General features: G+C 43.5%; 1 protein-coding gene across 2 annotated transcripts; it reads right to left on the bottom strand.

The window, feature by feature from the left end:
* Nucleotides 1-291: 291 nt before the first annotated feature.
* On the bottom strand, nt 292-20914 carry SYT13 (synaptotagmin 13). Of its 2 annotated transcripts, none has more exons than XM_064714358.1 (6): nt 20394-20914; nt 15173-15395; nt 13112-13252; nt 11275-11588; nt 6880-7009; nt 292-6156 (listed from the first exon to the last, which is right to left on the bottom strand). In XM_064714358.1, exons 1-6 carry the CDS (start codon nt 20574-20576, stop codon nt 5852-5854), a joined length of 1296 nt encoding a protein of 431 aa, XP_064570428.1. In that variant the 5' UTR covers nt 20577-20914; the 3' UTR covers nt 292-5851. The 2 variants fall into 2 exon arrangements, with proteins under 2 accessions (XP_064570428.1, XP_064570429.1); XM_064714359.1 differs by having other exon boundaries at nt 13112-13246.
* Between the last annotated feature and the right edge of the window lie 582 nt (nt 20915-21496).

The raw sequence follows: 21496 nt of genomic DNA, 5'->3' as shown, positions 1-21496 counted from the left end.
TGGAGCCAGTGTCTGGGAAGAAACTGGTTCCCAGATCCCATTCTCTAATCTTCTTGTAGCTCCTTTAGAGCTTTGTTTTGCTGCCACCTTGCTGAAAAGGCCAATAGATTTCTTGTGCTTGCCCAGGACAGGACTCTATTGCTGACTCCTCCTCTTCTCTTCGTACACCCATCCTTTGATGACACCCTTCAGAGCATCTTCTGTAGACTCATGCCAGCACTCCGTGACCCTGACATGAGCTGCAAGCAGAGGGGACTTACTGTAGAGTAAACAATGCAGACACAGCACTGGTACAGCTTGGAATTATTTACTTGCAGTGTTTTACATGTTGTGCTGTAATATAAGACAAAATGGCTGAGCATCATGCTCTGATTTTGTGCATTGGATTGTGAGAAGAATAATATAAAGTCTTGACAAACAATATCTGGCCTTGTACAATAAACACACTGGGACACCAAAGGAACAAGTAAGCAGAAAAGCCCCCTCATGCTGGAAGGCCACAAATCACTATTTCACTTTGCTACTTTTCTTGTGCACATTGAAAACAGAAGAAATAATATTATGTGTTGAGTGTTACTATTTACTCATCATGCTTATCTTTCAACAAATTAACCAAATACATTTTAATACCTAGTTAAATTCTGAAACACATAAAAATGCTGTCAAAGCTCTGTCCTTTAATTCAATCAGACTTCAAACTGACCTTCAAAAGAGTTCAAGAAGCATGGTCCAAGCCACTTTAGCTGCCAGTTCTTAATAAATCTCATTGTAGTCAACTCACCTTAGACATTAGGAAAATTTGGGCAAACCTTGTGCTATAATTCTAGGGCCCAAATGACAACCTACTTTATTCTGGGGAAAAAAAAGAGTGGTTTTGAATGCTACTGCCAGATAATACTGAAGACAGATGCTAGCAAAATACAAGGTACAACCGTTCAAGGTATTGAAAGCCCATCAGTACCTGGCAGAAAATAATTGAGCCTGAAAATTTTCCCAGTCCTGCTGAAAGGAATTTTCCATTGCTTTCTGATGTATTACCTCTTTGCAAAGCAAACATGTTTCTTATTAGCATGCAAGGATATTTGGGACAACAATTGAGGAGAAAACCCTGCACGGAAAAAATATTACCCTTACAGGGCACCAGCTGTAACCACTCCCCTTACAACTGGGGAAGGGTGCTGAGGGTAGTAATGAGTCTAAAACATCCCAGATATTTTAGTGACTATTGATGATTTGTGCTTATTAATCCTTCTACTGTAGGACAAATTGCTTAAAATCAAACTAGATCGTTTTTAGGGAGGAAGATCTAGCTCTGAGGGCAGGTTGAGGCAAAACAACAGATGACTACAGTCTATATTTTAACAAAGGAACTACACGTAGTCACAAGTCATTTCCTCTGGCCTCTTAGCCCCCTCCTCTGAGCAGAGGTCACCTTTCCCAGGCAAAGCTGGATAATATACTGGGAGCTGCATTTCTCAGGCTTTTTTACAGTAATCTGGTTGCTTGTGCTTTGTCACTGGATGAGGGACTGTGAATTCCTGTCCTTAAACTCACAATTCTGACCTTTAGTGAAAAGGATCATTCATTCTAACCAGGTAGACTGCCTCCCACCATGGTTTTTTGTTTGTTTGTTTGTTTGTTTTCTCCTTCCCTATTCCCTACAGTCTCTTGGCTTCCAGCTTCATGTTAATTCTTATAACAGGCAAAATAATCAGTCCAGCCACTAACTAGCCACTGGGGACTCTCGTGGCTGCTTTTGGTCACACATATGTCTTAGGAACATTAATTGCCATAACTGGGGTTTTTTTGCTTCTTCTCTTATGACACAATTTATAAGCAGCATCCTTTAACTTAATGCACAGTGGTGCTTGCTGATGCTCCTGCATTTTCAGCTTCAGGAGCTGAAAACAGAGGGTCTATCTGGCTCTGTCCTTAGTGCACTTCAGTGATACTTTGACAGCTCAAGTTGCTGAAGCTGCTTGATACAATGGCATTTCCGAATACTTCGGATTTATCTTCATGCCTTTGTCAGCTACCACAACCATTCCAGCCCTTTGTCTGCTGGGACAGTGTCGCACGTCGGCCCTTGGGGTGCTGAGGCTCAGGCACAGCCAGGTACTGCTGCTCAGGCTGTTGGGAGGGATGAGGGCAGGGCCCGGGGCAGACGCTGGAATGCGATGGGTGACACACAGCCCCTGTTAGCAGAGTTCAAAGGGCCGGGCTGGGCGCCCCTGCCCCTCGGGTACCACACGTACACAGCATTCCCCGTCCCGTTACCTGCCCGCTGTCAGCCCCGGCGAGCGGCCGCCTCTTCCCAGGGGCTCCTGGCAGCCTTTGTTCGGGCTGTGCTGATGGCCAGGAGCATTCTTTGCAGGCTAAAATGCCAGACAAGGAGAATGATCCATCCGGGGCAGATGTATGCATTTTCATTCTTTCTCTCTTTCCCATTAAATCCCACTGGGGCAAAGGAGGAAGCAATGCCGTTCATTAACACTGATGGCACCACTTGGCTCCTAAGACAGATTCGTGGTTAAGTAGTGTGTATACACAGTATTTGTCTGCTGTAAAAGAGGACATTGTTTTGCACAGCTAAGTCAGATTCTGAGGAGCTATTCTTTTAAATGCCGTAGGATTGATTGATATCTATTACAGGGTGTGCCAGAATCACCAGGGCACAGGCAGATAATGCTGTTTACATTCAGTCATCAAGATGTTATAAAAGGCTCAGTGAAACAAGCAGGATGCAGAACTAGAGGAGTTGGCAGCAAGGCAAATATTTGACCCTTCAGGCTTCCCATTGCCAGCCAAATAGCATCATTGTGTGAAGTTATCCTTCTTATCATTAGCCTTCAAAAATCACAGTGCTGCCTGGAACCTATATGTGAATTAGGCCAACATTCCAATAATTTCTGCACTTATATGATTACTCCATACCTATAGGTACATCTACAAATCAGGATCACAGTAAGCATTAAGAATTCACTATCAACTAGACCCCTGTTTACTCACAGTCCAGTTTACTCACAGTGTCCTACAGCTTTTTGTTCGTAAACAAAACCCTATACAAGAAGAGCAAAACAAGAAACCAATTTTCTTTTCATTTGCATGCCCTCTAGCCAACAGATCAATATCAGAGATTAAAAAATTGGGTGCAAGACTCGTGGGCATACTTAGCTTTTCTGTCTCTCTGGTTGCTCAAAGAAGATTTTATTGCTCTCTTCAAAATGATCCTGTAACTCCTGGCTACACCACCCACAAAAGAAATAGTAGTGTAAAGACAACAGTTTTCAGTGTGCATCAACCTTGTCAGTTTCTTCACAGAATCATAGCATTGCTGAGGATATAAAGGGCCTCTGGAGATCATATTGTCCAAACTCACCCCTGCTCAAAGTGGGATAAACTAAAGCAGGTTGTTCACGCTGTATCTCATCAAATTTTCACTGTCTCCAAGCATGGGGACCCCCAACAACCTCTTCTTGTTCCAGTATTTGATTATACTCACAGTAAAAAAGCGGGTTTATTCTTGGTATTTTTCATGTGTTCAAATGAAATTACCTACATTGCAGCTTGTGATCTTGACTCTTGTCCTGTCACTGGCCACCAGTGAAGAGTCTCTCTCCGTCTTCTTTTGTCCTCTCCCAGATCAGGTATCTGTACTCATTGATCTAAACAGTCTCTCCCTCAGACTCTTGTTGTATAGAAGATGATCCAGTCTCTTAAACATCTTCATGGCCATTTGCTGCACTCTTCCCAGAATCTCCGTATCTTTTTGCCCTGGGGAGTCCAGCAACAGACACAGCATTCCAGAAGTGCCCTCAATGGTGCTCACCCTCCTTTGACCTGCTGGCATTGCTTAATGCAGCACAAGACACTGTTGTCCTTCTCTGCTGCAAGACCACACTGCTGGCTCATGTTCAACTTGGTGTCCACCAGGACACCCAGGTCCTTTTCTGGAAAGCTCCTTTGCAGATTGTCAGCCTTCACCCCTGCACTGCAAGGTTGTTCTTCTTCAGGTGCCACTTCTCCTTGTTGAATTTCAGGAGGTTCCTGTTAGCCCAGCATTTCTCCAGCATTTCTCTCAGCATCCTGCTGAATGTCAGCACAACTGCCTTGAGTATCAATCACTACTCCAAGTTTTGCATGGTGTACAAACCTGCCGAGGCCATGCTCTGCACCATTGTCTAGGTCATATATGAAGGTGCTAAACTCTGTCAGTCTCCCGACCAGTCCCAGTCACCCCTAGTTACTGACTTCCAGCTGAACTTCATTTCCCAGTTCATAACCCATTGTGCCTGGGCTTCAGCCAGTTTTCAGACACTGGTTCTGTTGTTTTCTCTTTGCCAACAGGACGGCAGCCTTCCCTTGACAAGCTGCTAGACTTGTTAGACTGCACCATCAGAATGGGATGGATACTAGTTAAAGGTTAGCTTAATATTTTGATTTAAACAAGGAGCAATCTGACCCTACAAATATGAAGCTCTCTGAGATTTTCAGGGCTACAAATTATATGGTTTTGTTTCCAGATTTTTGGATGCCTTGTCCCCATGGAAGTCCCCTATAGTTGTGTCTACTACTTGAAAAAAAGTAGTAAGACAAGCAGTGTGCTTATAGGGTCATGACATTATCACTGCCAGTGTCAGACTTTCAGTCCATCTGGAAACACAAAAAAAAGGACAGTCAGAAGTAACATTTAAGCCACATCAAATCTTGAAACTGCACACAAAAAACAAGCCCTGGAGAGTCTGTCTGGTTGGTGAATTCCTTCTGTCTGGAAGTGATGAAATACATGGCAGTTAATAAGGGTTGTCTTTGAGTAATGCTGGTATGAGGATTTGATTGCAATAGTTAACTGTCAAACCAAAACCATCCATCAGTTGCTAAGGTATGGAATGATCCCACTTCTTTTGCCCAATTTTAGATGTTGCCTGGAATATAAATAGCATATTTGAAATTTGGGATAAACCCAGACAGAAAATATGGCAGTAAACAGAAAGATTTGGTCCAAGTTTTAGGAGGTAACATCAACAATAACTTTTTGTCCGTATTTAGGATCTTCCTGGATGACACCATAGAAAGATAAATGGTGCAGGTATTCTGATAAGGGGTCCTGAAACACTCATATTTTCAGCAGTTTTCATGAATCTTAAATACAAGGTATCAAACTCTCCAGGAAACTAAAGTAAAGTACTTGACTTCTTGCTCGGCAGTGTTTGCTTCAAAGACTACACAGGATGAGGGTGTTGACTGTCTCTCCCTTTCTTCTTCCTCTGTTCTCTCCCTTCATTCTGTGTATTTTTCTAGGAATTCATTTACTGCACTTTGGCTTCACTCTCTTTTTCATACTCATTCTTTGTGCCTGCCACGACAGTCAGTTCTCTGATTTTCATTTCTCAGTCTTGTGGAGCATTATGAAAAGCAGTGATTGATAAAACAGTTGTGTGTTTGTGATTATGGAGCCAACACTCATCAAGAGACTTGGGTGACAGCACTAGATGACAATGAAGGGCTTACATTTCCATGATAACTTTGCTCTTCTTTCCTTCCCTCTGCTCCTCTACAGAAACTGTGACCTCTCAGAAGAGAAAGTGGGCAGGTAAATAAAATGAATTCAAATCATCCAGGCAGCCAACCCATTGTTTGAGACAACCACTTGATTAGATGAGAGACTGTCCTTTAAATACATTTTCCAGACAGTTTCCTGGGCTAGAATGGTCAGGAAGATCAGCAAAGGGTGGTGTAGTAAGAATGCTGTGCTGAGCAATTTCATGGTGGTGAAGGTGGAAGAGGAAATCCAGCTTATTCTCCCAGGCTCCGAGGCCTGGTGAGAATCTTGTCAGTAATCATGATGAGCCTACATGTGGAGCTGGTGCCACATGGCTATCTGTTTCCTGGGGTTCCTCAGCATTTCTTCCCAGTGGCTCCTCTCTGTGCCTGTGACATGTAAGCCCAGACTGCACTTGCCAAGCACATGGCTCTGGCCAGCTCCATCCTGGCTCAGCATTTCCAGCTCCACGCTGGAGGCACGCAGGAGCTCATGAGGCACCTCAAACATGATCATCTCATTCCACACAGGGTTGATCTTGTGTTTTGCACGTTTGGTCTGCTTCTTCTTCAGCTTTAGTGACTGATGCCTCAGTGTCACCTTGACAGAAACATCTGTATAAGGAGGAGAGAGAGACATCATGTTAATGAACATGCAACAAATAGACTAGACTAGACTAGAAGAGGCTGAGTTGGAAGGGACTCATCAGGATCATGGAGTTCAACTCCAGACCCTGCACAGAACACCCCAAAAATCATGCCATGTGCCCAAGAGTGTTGTCCAAATCCTTTTTGAACTCAATCAGTCAGGCTGGTGCTGTGACCAAGCTAAGTCTCCCTTGACTCAGCTCCATGCTATGTCCTCAGGCCCTGTCCCTGTCCACAAGAGAGGAGATCAGTGCCTCCCCTCTCACTTCCCCTTGTGTGGATGTTGAAGACCATGAAGAGGGGCTCCCCTCCCTCTTCTCCAGACTGAACAGAGCAAGTGACCTCAGCCACTCTTCATAAGACTTCCACTCCAGGCCCTTCACCATCCTTATGGCCCCCCTTTGGACACTCTAATATCTTAATATTTTTTTATATTGTGATGCCTGAATCTGCACCCAAAAATCAAAAAAATTGCAAGAGAATTTACACTGGTGACATCAAACTGAGACAGCACAGTAGAAATATTGGTCAGGGGGCATTTGGTTTTCACTTTTTAGAAATTATTCAGATCTCTTTGGCTTTCTAAGCCAGACTTCTTTTTTTTTCCTGCTAGACTTCACCCTTCCCACTTTCTTTCTAGATTTACATAATAGCAGAACGAGCAGTATGTTTCCTTGCTATAACACTCACCACTTCCGAGGAGATCTTTCAGCTGCTTGGAATGGAGGTTTTTAGCCTTAATAATCACCACCAGCAGGCGGTTAGCTGCTGGCAGGTAGCTAATAGAGAGCAGAACCTCCCCATGGCCTGTGGATGGCTCCTGGAAATGGAGACACAGAAAGGGTTAATTTTTATATAATCTTGGCCAGAACATTAGGAAAGCAACTGATGGGTGGAAGGTCATGGACCAACCAAGTTTTCTCTATGTACAGGAGATCTTTCCAGTTACCCTGGGTGAGAATAAACCTGGCAAAGATGCCTGAGGCTCATAAGGCTCCCATAATGTGAGTTACTGAATCCTTATGGCACTGGAAGTAACGGCTTCTGGACATCAACTTTTAGTGCAATATTTAATCAGAAGAAGATCTGGGGCTGACATACAGTGCAAATAGTCAGAAATCCATATTTTGAGAGACCACCTAACTGCCCTGTATTTGTGTCTGACCTGGAGCTGGACTACATCTTCCCTGACACCCTATTTGGTATGAGAAAAAACCTAGCCCAGCTGAAATCCTCCACAAGCTGGGCACAGTACAAATCACGAACAGGACAGAACTGCTAGGAACGCGCCTTGAGCTGTTTTATTTTTCAGCATCAGTATCATTACATGACTATGACAATGGAAAGATGCCATCAACTCACATCCCAGGCAGCAGACCAAGAACTTAATGCTACAACTTACTTTAAAAGTTTTTTGACCAATCACACAAAGCAAAAGCACATTGACAGTAGTCCTATCCAACCACTATAAGAACATGTACCTTCAGTTAAAACAATGCTTCCTTATTTCAAATAAAATACCTGCTTGCAAGCCTTAAAACACAATGCACAGAGCTCCTTTATTAAGCTTAAAACTTCCTAATATCTTGCTGGATAAACTTTTCTGCACTTAGGGAGCTATTCTAGACAAGTGTTAATACACAGCCCATTCTATTTGTCCTTACTTTTCTATGTTTTACATAATTTTTCTGCTGACCTATCTCATGGCTATTGCTTAGCTCTAATCACAGTTCTACTGTCTCTGAGGCCTGCCTTTTGCAGCTTTCCCAAAACGCTCTGATTTTATGAATTCCCACACTCTTCCTTCCCACCTGCCTTCCATCAGGACTGTGAGCAGCTCTCCCTGCTTCCCCTGTGGGAGACTCTCTTTCCCTTTCCCTTTCCCTTTCCCTTTCCCTTTCCCTTTCCCTTTCCCTTTCCCTTTCCCTTTCCCCTTACTTCCATTTGCCCTGGATAAGCAGCCCTTGGGGGGAAAGCCTAGGGACACAGTCACACCACCGCTGCTCTCCTATAAGAGAGTAATGCCATTTCCTTCTCAGGAGCCAGCAGGGAAGGAGAAAAATCCCACACCATTGTGTGCAGAGCTGACAGACCATGGCAAGGAACAAAAAGGGAGTAGTTATTCTCTCAGTGAGTGGGAGCTTGTGACAGAAATCTGGTTTAATGTGAGGTTAATGACCCAGAAGAGTCCCAGAAAGCCAATGCCAATTCAACAGACTCATTCTGGGCTCCTTAGCGTGTTCTACATCCTCGAGGATAGACAGCCCTTCTCTCCAGGCTATTTCTGTGCTCTGCAGTGTCGCTACTAAGTGAGCCATAAATATTTCAAATTAAGTTTTCAACCAGTTTCTCGAAACAGGCAAGGACAGGCCCCTGCACGCTCTCCATGAGCTGATTGACTCTCCAGAAAACATGGCTGTCATCACTGTCTGGTTCGAATGACTAATTTGTCCTGCACAAATCAGGTGAAAGGGCATTAGCAAGGAAGTCTGAAATTCAATCCCAAGTCAGCCCAAGTAAATATGTTTTTCATGCACTCAGGTAGCAATGAAGGGCTTGTATGCATTTCACTTATATGAATCCTGTCTTAAACTGAAGTGGAACTTAGAAAAGCCCACACATTAAAAAAAAAAGCAGTTTCAAATGCCTGTATGCCCACTACAAAAGAATTGTACACTCAGGGACAAACCCAAACACCAGCTCAATGCAAACCCAGCGTTTAGGCTTGTCACAAGCTGATTTGTTTATTTACCCCCACTACATCTGAGCAGTTCCCATTCTGTAGCTCTTGGCTAGAATTTGGTTCCTGTAGCTGCAGGCACAGATAGATGCAATGGAGATTGGGAGGGGGTGGGGCTCTGTAGACATGCACACACACACAAACACACGCATTGTACTCGGATCACATCTTGTACCTATGACTTTCTAGCTCCTAATGTGCTGATCAAGTTTTTGGCCAGCCTGTACCCACATGAAAACAAAGCCTGCAATGGTTGGTCTCTGCTGGAGTTTTGTTTGAACAGACCAAACCAGAGGTACTTCCCCTTCTGGGCTTTGTTTTCTTTGTTTCTTTTTTCCTATTAAATACATAACCTACATTTTGTGCTGAAATCCTGAAAATTCATACAACCATCAGAGCTTCAGTCTTTCTTTCTATACAAAATGAATAAAAAGCAACAAGGGGTCATCAATGATTTACGTGCAGGGCACCACGAAATCACAAAAGGGAAGTTGCTATGCAAGGACACACTATCATCAAGCCACTATCATTACTGTCATTAAAAAAGCAGTGGGAGGGAAGGCAGACAAGATAAGGATATCAGTCTACAGTATCTACTCTTTGCATTGCTCACAGGACTCAATGAATTCCTGAATGCTAATTGCATTACCTGGTTAGCTGTAAGCTCCACTCTGGGCTCCTTCCCTTGTGTGTGGGAGAATTACTGGGAAGTAAGAACAAAATTTCTGCCCTTCCCGGCATTTCAAGGAAATGTCACACTTTTGACAAAGCTCAGTAACTTTGTTCCTGGATGAATGCTGTTGAAAATAGCTCCTCTTTTTTGATCAGCTCTTCCTCCCTCCCTCCCTCTCTGGTTCTCAACGAATGATTCAGGATCTGTATACATAAGCTATCTGTGCAATGGTTGGCTCTCTCAGGTCCCAGATGACGCAAATTCAGCTTTCACTGCACATCCTCAGCTCAAACTGGGGCACTGTTCAGCAGTACTGCTGGTGTTAACCTTCTGCTGTCAGCCTGGAGAGGAAATGAATGCTGTACTGTTTCTGTGTGTGGTTGTGAAGCTGGACCAAGGCAGAATTCCCTGTATACCAGGACTCCATCAGGTGCACTGGAGTAACAACTTATCATTGCTGTGAACAGGCTGTTCCTTGTGTATTGCTAAATAAGCAAATACTTCAGTATGGGGGGAGAGGGGGAGGGTTACAGCTATTAGACAAATAGTGAGTCCTGAAATAGTGAGTCCTGTGCTTGAAGTTTATTAAACTCATTCAGACCACCCGTTTGTTTCTGCTGCCTCTGTCCCTCACAGATGCTTTTTTAGAGTGGACAGTCCTGTTAATATTCAAGTGGTTATCAGATAAATCAGCCCTATTGGAAATCAGAAATGCTGACAGTGTACTCTGTGTCTGTGGCCAGCTCACAGTGGAGAGCACTCACCCCTGATGGTGACAGGCAATAATTTGTTTCATCGTGCTTAGTGGTGGTGCTGGTGTTGTTTTGCATTGCTCAGCCGCACCACAGCAGACTACAAGAGGTACCACTTGTTGTGATGAGTGAGCAGCAGCAGTAGCAGCATCCTGCTGCTATGTCAAGTGAATTGCTGCTGCTAGAAGAGCAACCTAGCTCATGGCTGGGAAAAGGCTCCTGAGGAAACGTGCAAGAAATTATAATGTACGCATGAAGCATCCCCTGTACCCACTTCAAGAAATGTTGGAATTCTTCCCTCCATTTTTTCCCATCTGTGCATCTGGCAAAATGTGGGTAAGGGAAGAAAGTAAGGTTTTGATGTTTAAGGAAACCAACATAATACAATGAATGATATTTTGATATCTCCCAGAACAAATAGCACTGGATTGATTCTGGTAAGTGTCCTTCAATCCAGCATTCCAGTCCCAACAATGGATTTCACTCCTAGATTAAGGCTCCGTGGGGTGCCACCAGGTGCCCTACCACACCCAGCTTTGCAGAGTTCCTCTGCAGGCACTCTGATATTTCAGCTCTTGCCACTCTGGTCCTGTATCAATAATTCTCAGAAGCTCACACACTTTTTCCTAGACATAGCATTACAAATGCCAATGTCAGATCGTCATGTACTTGAGGAGAAGTTGAGGGAGTTGTGACACATTAACAGGTGGGAGCATTAGGCAGAAGGGCTTCTGATATGATGAGCTACAGACCAGCACAGAGCTGTGCTGAGTGATCTCTGCAGTCACACATCACCCCTCTAAACCTGCTCCAAACAAATAAAGCCACCCACTCGCATGCAACTCTCTAGGAAAAGGGTTTCTCTTGTCCAAACTCTTAATCATTAGGGTTTCTGAACTACCGACAGATGGAGTCCATACCTTCTCTGGGCTCTTTAGCCTTTCCCACTGGGCCTTCCCAAAGGATTCCTCCATTTCAGCAAGGTTCAGTTTCAGTTCCCCCACAATGCTGTGCCTGGAGAACTTGTCACAGTTTCTCAGGGTGAGAGTCAGTGTTCCTCCTGGCATCTCCTCCTCTGTTAATGGGAATTGCAGCACCTCCTCCCAAAGGGTGTGAAGTACCTTCTTCTTCAGCTCTGTCTGGGCCTCAGCAATGCCAGACTTGCTCTCCAGGGTGCCCAGTATGTAGCAATGGCAGCCAGTGTCTTGGTCCCCGCTCATTCCGTCATGCATAGCTGGAAAAGATGGATAGTAAGGACCTCTCACAAAAGACAGCCCTGAAATATCTGTGGCTAAATTGCTTGCTTCATGACAGCCATAAAATAAAACAGCTGCATAGACATTGACCCCTGTTCCTGCATGGAGGCAGATTAAACTGTGAGTCCATGCTGGGGCGTTTTCCTCAGGCTGCACAATGTCCCTGTCCTAGTGCCAGTGCAGAAGGATGCTGCCAGTGCTTGGGACAGCAACAGCTGAGTTCAAGGAAACACATTCTGTTGAAAGATGCAGAACAGCACTGAAATGAGGCAGTGTGAAACAGGGGTTGGCAGTTCGCATTTACTTTTACCTTGGCATGCAAAAAAAGCTTCTTACAATGACTTTAAAAGCAGGAAGGTCAGTCACAGACATCAGAGATGTGATAGAGCTTCCCTTGGCACACATCCATCCCTCCAGGCCAATATCTAAAGGTTATTGCATTCTGTTGGCCCAACCTCTGGTAAATGAATCCATCAGAAGCCACCCCACAGCCCAAAAGACCTGCATCAAGAGACATCCATCCCTAATTTTATATCCCCTTTATTTTGAAAAGTCTAGAGTGAGAATGGCATTTCACACTCCTCTTCAGTTGCAGCAACAAAGCTGCAGTGCCTTCTCCAGCAGCAAGAGGAACACACCCTCCTGCAAGGGGTCATTGAATATCACAGCTTCAAGGGAAAAAGTGTTGTCCTTGCTGCAGACAGTCCAAGGACAGCTGCTCCTGAGGTGCCAGGACCTGTGGGTCACAGGGCTCTCCTGGCTTCTCAGGGGAGCAGCACTGGCAAGCAGGTCCTGTGCACAGGGGGCAGCCAGGGTGGCAGCCAGCCAGCGTGGGTGTCCATCCTGAGGGGCAGCTGTGGGCTTGCTGCTGGCAGGAGGCCTGCAGCAGTGGCTGCCATTCAGCACCCTTTCAATTCTCGCCTCAGAGGGTGTGATTTGATTAGGTTTCCACAGAGATCTACACTGTGCATGAATTATTCAGTCAGCTTATTTTACTCTCCCAGAGGAACCGATGATGCTCCAGCCCTGAGTGGAGAAGCTGTTGCAGTTGTTAGAGAGAGACACAGAGCCTGGCTGCCTGACCAGGCGCTGCCACAGGGACTTAAAATAAGTGTGGTATCTCCAGCTCAGGCTTTGACTTGACTTGAGGAAAGGGCAGTAGGGAGTGGACCAGGTTGAAGAATGAAAGGTATGGAGAGGAAGGAGATAGTAACCCCATTCCTCTTCCCCCCAAAGTAAAAAATAAAAAGAAGAGGTTGCTTTGTACCATGTCTTGGACTGGAGGAGCCCATCCTGCTTCCTGACAAAGCTGTGTGAACAACTGTCCCCAAGTACACCCTCTCTTCAAGCAGTGACATTGACAGCTATTCCTGTTCTGCAGGCCCAGCACCAGTGAAATCCCAGTGGTCCTGAGGGCACCTGTTGGCTTTCAGATAGGAGGGGAAGTGTCTCTAAGTGTCTCTAAGTGTAGTCCCCGTGTGTGTTGGGCCATGGCCCTTACCTTGGAGGAGGGCCACGCGCAGCTGTGCGTGCTGGGGCTCGTAGAGCAGGGAGTAGTGCAGCTCGGGGGCCTGCTGCCCACTGCCTGCCCGCTCGGGCCTCAGGGGCTCCGTGACACACACGTCCTTCACCACACCTGGAACTGAAATAAACCCTTTAGCGAGCAGCTCTTCCCCTTCCCAAGACAGCAAATCCACTTTCTCTTGACTTGACTTTTCAAAATGTCACACTTTTTCTGCACTTTGTATGCAGGACTATAATTTATTTTCCTTCTTCATCCATCATAATGCATCCTTTTTTTCTGTTTTCTTGCACTTTCAGCTCTTTCTACAGCATTTGGACAAGACTTTGCTCTCCACCACCTTGTGCTCTATGATGGTTTACACACTTGCTCTTTTACCTTATGACTAGGCCAAAGTGTCTGAACAACACCCATTACTTGTTATATTGTTTTATATTCTGTCGACTGGCATTATTAAATTAAATCTTATCTTCTCTGCAGTGAGACTGTGAGTCTGCTCTTGAACTGCTGTGCAACTCTGCATTAGGTCAGACTTCCCTAAACATTTCGTTTCGTTTCTCTTTTAATTTTAACAATGAAGTCTCTGTCATGCAAAAACCATCCATTTCCATAGCACCTGACCAGGTTAAAGGCAATGAATTTTGGAATCCATAAGGCAGTTTCTCTATGCATAAATTTGGAGCTGAGTGTGTATTTCATACTGAAATAAAGCAAGTTGCAAGACTAAAAGAAAGCCAGAGATTTTTGTCATCCAAAGCTGTTATCTGCAAGGTCAGTTCCAATTCACACAGAAAACAATAGTGGGATCAGCACACTTCCTCCTAAAAATCTCAGCCACAGTTCAGACCAGTTCACTGTGGCATCAAAAGGAGAACGCAACAATTCTTGTTTAATTTTAGCCACACTTGAGCTATATAATCAGGCAGAGCAGGAAGGAAACTTGCTTGTGCCATTAGCAGTGCAGAGAGGCTCTTACACCAACACTTATATAAAGCTTTAGCCTAAATGCAGCCATCATCTTTCATCCTTTCCACCCTTATAATCTTTTCCCTGACACCTAAGGATGTGGCTCAGACAGTCTCTTCCTCCAATGCATCTGCTTGCCATGGTACTTTCTTTTCTGTACTCACAAGCCTCAGGTTGGAGGGTCGAAGCTAGCAATTGTCCTTCCTGAAGGGCAAAAATGTAATCTCAAAAAATTAAAAACAACTAAAAATAATACTCTGCAAAAATAATGGCAGATGGCATTGTCTCTCTGGCAAATCTTCAGGAAGGTTTTATTAAAGTGGTAACCATAAGAGTAAATTACCCTGTAAGAATATGGCTGTGAAGCTAAAAATCAGTATGGAAGAAACCCAAACATGTTGCCAGATGCATATAATTAAGATTGCATTTTCTCTCAGGCTCTAGAAATCTTATGTTTCAGGATTGGGAGTGTTACCCTTTGGGCTGGCTGGGAAACAGGAATTCTGTTTGGCAAAAGCCTTTGAGGTGTCAGCCTTCAGTTTCACTGCACATTACAATAAGCCAAGAACATCTTACCAAACCAAGGAAATAAAGGAGGAGAGAAAATTAGAAGCTTTGAGCTCCACTATCCCTGAGGAGGACAGTTGTTGGACAGCTAGCATTTAACCTGGAGGAGATACTCTGCCTAATTTTGTCCAGATATTTCACACATACTCTAGCTATTGCTCTCAGCACAACTACACTAAATGTGCTTTTCTACAAAATGTCTGCTACCAGGGAGACAGATTTTTTCAAAACAAAAAATTTTTAGGTAAAAAAGAAAAAAAAAAAGAATCGAAAATTGCAACAAGATACAGCTACAGCTTTGTTATCAGAATGTCCTTATGAGCTCCATTACTACCTTCTACTAAATAAATGTGTTGAAAGCAAAACTCAGAATGCTTATGATAAGAAAGTGAAAAGCATCTGATAAATTCCACCTTATTTATCTGACAATAATCACATTATGCTTAGAAGTATTACAGATCCATACCCACTAAAGCAATTGTTAGTTTGAAGACCAAAAGCTCCTACCGTTTTGAGGGAGAACAAACAGCTCTTCATTGACTTGTATCTTCATCCTATTCTCATCCAAAGCAGTATGTTTCCCAGGAGCTGGTTCTTCAGTTGTCTTCAGAGAGTACTGCGTGTAGTTAACAATTTCAGGTGAAGTTACTTCTGGTTTGGGGCCATAAATGTTGGGAAACTTCAGAAGTGCTCGAGGCTGGACTGGCTCTGCAGTTTTCTTAATGTTGAACTGTAAATTTAAACTTTGTTTGTTACTTTGCACAAATTACATTAACTCCTCCAATCCTCTTAACGTTAGATGAGCTGAGACAGAAAAAAACCAGGGCCTCTGGTCAGTCCTACCATCATTTTTTTCTTGGCTTGTAGAAACCACTGCCTGAATGTCTGGAGACTTTCTTGCCAACACTGATACCTTGTACTTGGTGTGTTTTCTTTTCAGATTTATTCCTCTACAGATGTTTGATTACTATAAGAAAAAGATATGTTTCTTATAATTTAATTTTTCCTCTGTTCTGGTATCAGTTAATATTTTTGTAAGTTAATCCTTTCATTTTAGTAAAGAAATTGACCACAAAGTTAATTTTGCTTTGATTAAGATATGGCAATTTTTACTTGATGTTTGAATTCAAATCCAAGAGCAAGAGGCTACAGACATCTCCCAGAATCCAGAATATTTTATATGAGTATATAGTAAGCATTAAGAGTGCAAAGATATAAATCAAACATGGAGCAAGTATGACCATGATGCAACAAGACTAAGGAGAGCTGGTTGAACAAATGAGCCCTGAACTGGCAAACCAAGAGAAGTTGATTCAGTGGTCATCTCAGCCTCTTGGTTCTGTGGACCAGAGCTCCATCTGACCATCAGACACACATTCCTCCTTTATTATACCAGGACTGAAATTTGGATATATGTCTGATTTTGTTTTTAACACTTCAATTCCCTGCTGAATCATGAACATGGAATGAGCAGAAGAACCTGCAAGATGCTCGGGTAGTCCAAGCAAAGGCTGGCAGAAAAGGCATTACTGTTCTCCCACAACAAAAAAAAATATGTTAGTGTAATAGAACAGTTCTCTTCTGCTTATGTCCCAAGAAAGGATCCCGCCTTTCTTGAAATTGAAATAATTCATGATTCATTTATAGTTGGCTTCATTGATGGGGAAGAACAAAAGCTGACTAGCAAATGACCCCAGCCCTTGCAACAGATGTTATTAATGTTTCCAAAACATGGAAGACAAAAGCCACAAGTAAAATTGCCGTTTTGGTTGATTATTGTGCAGTGGGATTATCTCTAACCTACTGCCTGCTAACCTATTTTTGGTAAAGATTGAGGGCAAGACAGAAAAGGTGCATAACTGTAATTAAAGTTTTTAATTAGTCTTATTGTTTCCTATTAATAATGAATGTAGATGGTGCCCTGAATCTCTTGCCTGTGTTGGGATTTCCTGGTCCCAGCTTGTATGTCCAGAGGAAGCACACCTACCTCTCAAGAAACAGAGCTGAAGAAAGAGGGCTGTCTGGCATGTTAGCCTAGTCATATCCTGCTTATGGAGATCCTGGTTGCATACACTTGGCAGTGGTAGGGAACTAATTAGGTCAGTGACTCCATCTTCTCAAGGCAGCCAGTGCACCAGTGTTTAGGAAGTCTACTGTGCAACATAGCATCTTGTCTTGTCTAATTTTAAGGGCTTTGAAAGAGAAGTGGGCTGAGAAAGAAAGACGTCATTGTGTGCCATCCTCACCTAGCATTCAGTTGAGTTTAGCTATTATGTAAATTCCACGGTGTGGGGCTGTAAGTGAGAACCCTCTTATAGAGATGTGAGCCTCATCAGTCCTAAAATACCTAGGAAATGTGAAGTTACTCATCCAAACTTTAAATACAGTTTTCCATTCTTCTAAAATTAAGGCAAACCAACCAAGCAGAACACATGAGGAATCACTGACAGCAGCTAGAAAAGGCAGGTTGCTTTTGTTGTGCAGAAGCATTACAGCCAGCACACACACGGTGGGGGCAGCCTCTCCTGGAGCTGCTGTCCTACCACTCACTGGCCACACACTGGAGCTTCCTGTCTGTATTGCTCTGTGCTGACAGCACACAAAGCACTTCCAGATCCTTTGGGATGAAAAACACCACACAAATTTGAGCTATTTTTAGTACAATCTCTTCTTCCTCTTGCTAAATACCTTGCCAGGTAAATCCGTCAGCACACAGCATCTAAGAACTCTGTTGGGTCTAAATATTCCTCTTGTCTGTCTGCTCTGCAGAATTAGAGACGAGAGACATATGCAAGCACAGTGGGACTAGCCCACCCCCTCTTCCAACTGCATCTGCCTCTGTTTATTATGTTGCTGCCAGCTCTTTTCCCAAGTGCTGTGTGCTAATCCAGTTACATAGCAGTGCCCTATGGAAGCTTCCTTTGCAACTCAGCAGTTGTGTCTTAAATAAAGACAAGTGCAGAGGAGTTCAGAGAGTTCTGCAAAAATGCATGAAAGCAAGTGAACCAAAAGGAGCAAGGAGGCTGCAAATGATCCTTCTGTGTCGCTGCCCAGTGTCACTCAAAGCACCAGACTGTTGCCATTGTTAGATGTGTTTAGGAATCTTCATTATGCAGGCTTTGCTGAGACTTTGCAAATTTACAGCAATTTCTCATTGTTTTGCAGATTTTTGCGGATGTATGTTTGTGTTTGAACTTCTCCTCCTTATGTATGCAGGGCATGTCCATCGGGAGCCTCTGTCTATAGCAAATACAAGCATCACTGTCATGGGAGACATGCCAAGTGAATAAAATGCAGACTTGCTACATCTTTCTTTTGTCATCTGTGTTTATCAGAATCAGTGGCCCTGACAGGTTTCAATAATTAAATGTGTCCAACACTGACTAGGACATACTGTGTACTAAGGCAGTCAGAAAAAAAAGTCCCTACAGAAAAATTTATAAACATAGAGATAATAAAAATTTCACAAGCTCAGAACTCAAATTGAAATTCATTTCTTGGAGATATAGAGACTGATTCTGATTCAGTGACAGCATAGGAGAATATATGTTCCTGGCAAGAAAATTATTTTAATTGGAAAGAATTGCTAAACATATGGAATATGCAAACTAAGAACATTTTGCACTTTCTGTGAGAGAATGTTCACTCGGCTGCTATAATATGTCCAGATTTCTTTAAAAAAAAAACATAAAGCCAGTAACATTGGAAATAATACTTCAAATTAAACAGTCTACAATGCTGAAAGAATGCAATCACTCAGGTAATAATAGGGCAGATTGAATAATTTTATCCCCTGTTGGTCAAATACTGGATTAAGTCATGGCAAAACTTATGAATGTAGACATATTTTGAGGACCATAACTGTAAGCTGCTGAGTACTGGAGACTTAACTGAACAATATGGAGACACAGTGCTTATTTCAGTCCTACAAACAGGAAAGCACCCCCATGGACAAGATTCAGGATGGATTAACACTTTCCCAAGACGTTTCCCAAAAATCTGTATAAAAGAAAAAAGCCCAGTTTAAGAATTGAGTTAAAAGGAGGATTTGAGATGTTTCTGGGCTTGGAAATTACAACATCAAACTCTCATAGAAAGAGCCTGATGGTAAAGTTATCTGTGGGTTGCGTTGCTGCAGACAACAGCTAGGAAAATTGCTTTGGAAAGTGATGTGGCTGTCAAAGTTACACATTTTTCATTCACATTAACATTAAACTTGGAAAAATCTCTGCATCATTGTACATTCTTGTATACAGGTGTTAGCAAATGCCCTGTATGGTGTAGAAAAGACAAGAAAGGAGCACGAAAGGGACATGACTAAGCTATCAAACAGAATAGCAGATGAAATTCATCCTAGGAAAATGCAAACAGGTACTAGGAGTTATTCACCATGCTCATGGAGGGAGGCTCAGAATTAGCAGCAATCTCTTGTCCTAAACTCCATGCAGAAGTTAATCCATGGTCAGTGGAGCCATCGACAGCTCTCTTCCTCCCTCCAGCAACCACAAGGTCTGCTAATGCCATTCTCTGTATCTGACCCGGTTCTTACAATATTGTTTACAGATTTGGTCATCTTTCCTCAGCATAAACTGCAACAAGAACATGAGGATGCCAAGGTTCTTTTGTGCTTTGAGGGCAAGAGTGGAAGCCAGAGAAAGACTGAATATTTAATTACAAACATTACAGAGGAGTTCAATTAGGACTCCAGCTACACTCTTTAAGAATCCAAAAATAACAGTCAGCTCAAATAATTAAAAGGCAAACAAAGACTGTTATACAATGGAGCACGGGTCTTTGGAATGGGCTGCTATGGCACAACACTTGGTTGAATGGCTAGGTCAAAGTGGAAAGGACACAGGCACAAACAAATATCAGGAGCAACAGCAAACAGGTAATACTTTCAGAGACACTGACCAGGGCTATAGCTTATTCTAAAGACCACATTGAACCGAGGAAATCATCAAACACTTCCCTTTGAAGAAGAGATTCCCATTAATAAGTATATCCCCTATCTCCCTCTTGCCCTGGGCTCAGGAGTAAATCAGTCTGTTTGGATTCTAACAAAAATGAAAGAGCACACAGGGATGCCTGACACTATCCATACTCCACATTGTTTTTACAATAAGTGAAAAAGAAATTCACAATGTGATGAGACTGTCCAGTCATCACAATCTAGATTCTCATTTGCTTTTTATAATGATTTCAATGCCTTGTTTTAACTTCACACATAATTAATCCCCTCAGTTAGAAGGGCAGAAGGAGGAGGAGGCAAGGTTTTCACGAGAAACCAGCTGTTGACAGGGAACTATCCTGCAGGAACTATGAGATATTGTGAATAGAATTAAATAGCTGCTACATGAGATCTCAGCAGGAGCCATCTCCTCCTAACAATGCTGCGTGCCACCTGGTACAGTCCAGTCTTCTGTTCTTAGGAAATTATTTCTCTTTTGATCTATTTTAACAACTAAGCAGCATTTCCAGTCCTCATCCTCTGTTTCTGCCATTAGCAGCTTTCTCTCTGGCTCCGTGGCAGCTGCTCCGGTAATTCTCTGGTACCCAGCTCATTTCCTTCACTCCTCCTCCCACTGGCATGTTGTTATATCCCAAACACAGTAAGCAGATAAACAGGCAGCATAAATCACATGCTGAGTAGCCTAACAGGGAAGTTGCACTCCCACCCTCTGCCTTTAAAGAAAAATCACAGAGTAAATTAGAGACTGTGTCTTACTTGCTGGACTGGCTGAAGCACACTGGGCTTAGTATTTTCCGTCTCATCCTCTTGGTCCTTTTCTGAGAGTCCTTTCCCAGGTTGCTTGCATTTGCAGAAGCAGGTGAGGCCGCAGAGGGCAAGGATGCTAGTTGCAGTCCCTAAGGTAGCCCCCAGGGCTATAACTGGAGCAGACAAAACCATTGTCCTGTGCTGTACAGGAACAGAAAGCACAGAGACCCTGTGGCTTTCTACTCCCTGGGAGAGGAGCTCTCTCACATCCACTCCGAATTCTAGCCTGGTTTCATTCTCCTTGGAAATCTGAAAGCAATTCTCTTTGCAGCAAAGGGACCAATCTAGACACACAGATAAATCATCCCACCTTTGCTAGGCAACAAGGCTACCTTTCTATCCTGCTGATGGAGTTGCTGCTCCAGGTCAGGGAGAGGAAATAGTAATTGTGGTGCCTGCAATCTCCATATAGCTGCAAACAGGCAGTTTACATTGAAGCCTGTTCTCCAGCTCCACTGGGAAAAGTCTGATGTGTGATAGAGAGGAAAGACGTCAGCAGAAGGGGCTGGCCTTGCTAGCTAACTCACAGAAAGTGCATCCAAGTGTTTGATCATCTCTCTAGCAATATTTCTCGGGGTTGGCTTGCTGATATGCTCAAGAGGTTGCATTTTTCTGTCTTAAGGCAAAGATAGTGACTGCCAAAAGCTGCTGGCCTGAGAAGCTGTGTTATGATAGCACTGCACGATAACTCTGTAGTCACAGTAAAGCCTCTGTGCAAGTCAGGCAAAACTTTCTCATCCTTCAGAGGCTGCAGAACAAACACAGGCAAGAATTAAGCACTGTCCCATGCCTCACCACCTCAAAGCACAGGGTCTGAGCCTTTTGGAGCTGCTTCTGCAGGATAAATGCAGAGCAGCACCTCTGTTTAAAAAGAGAGCAGAAAATCCTACCAAACAAGATGCACTAGTGCATATGCTGCTTCCTCTGGAGAAAATGAGAAAGCAAACAACATATGCTAGATATTAGTCATAGTGCTTACCACACTGGTGTCAGGCAGTGGGCTGCTGAGCACAGAAGAACCTGCATGAATAGACTTAAAGAGCTAGATGTCC

Source organism: Zonotrichia leucophrys, chromosome 5 (genome assembly GCF_028769735.1).
Source record: "Zonotrichia leucophrys gambelii isolate GWCS_2022_RI chromosome 5, RI_Zleu_2.0, whole genome shotgun sequence".
Taxonomy (NCBI): domain Eukaryota; kingdom Metazoa; phylum Chordata; class Aves; order Passeriformes; family Passerellidae; genus Zonotrichia; species Zonotrichia leucophrys.
Note: the sequence above shows the minus strand (reverse complement) of the source record. Positions and strands in the feature narration are given on the sequence as shown.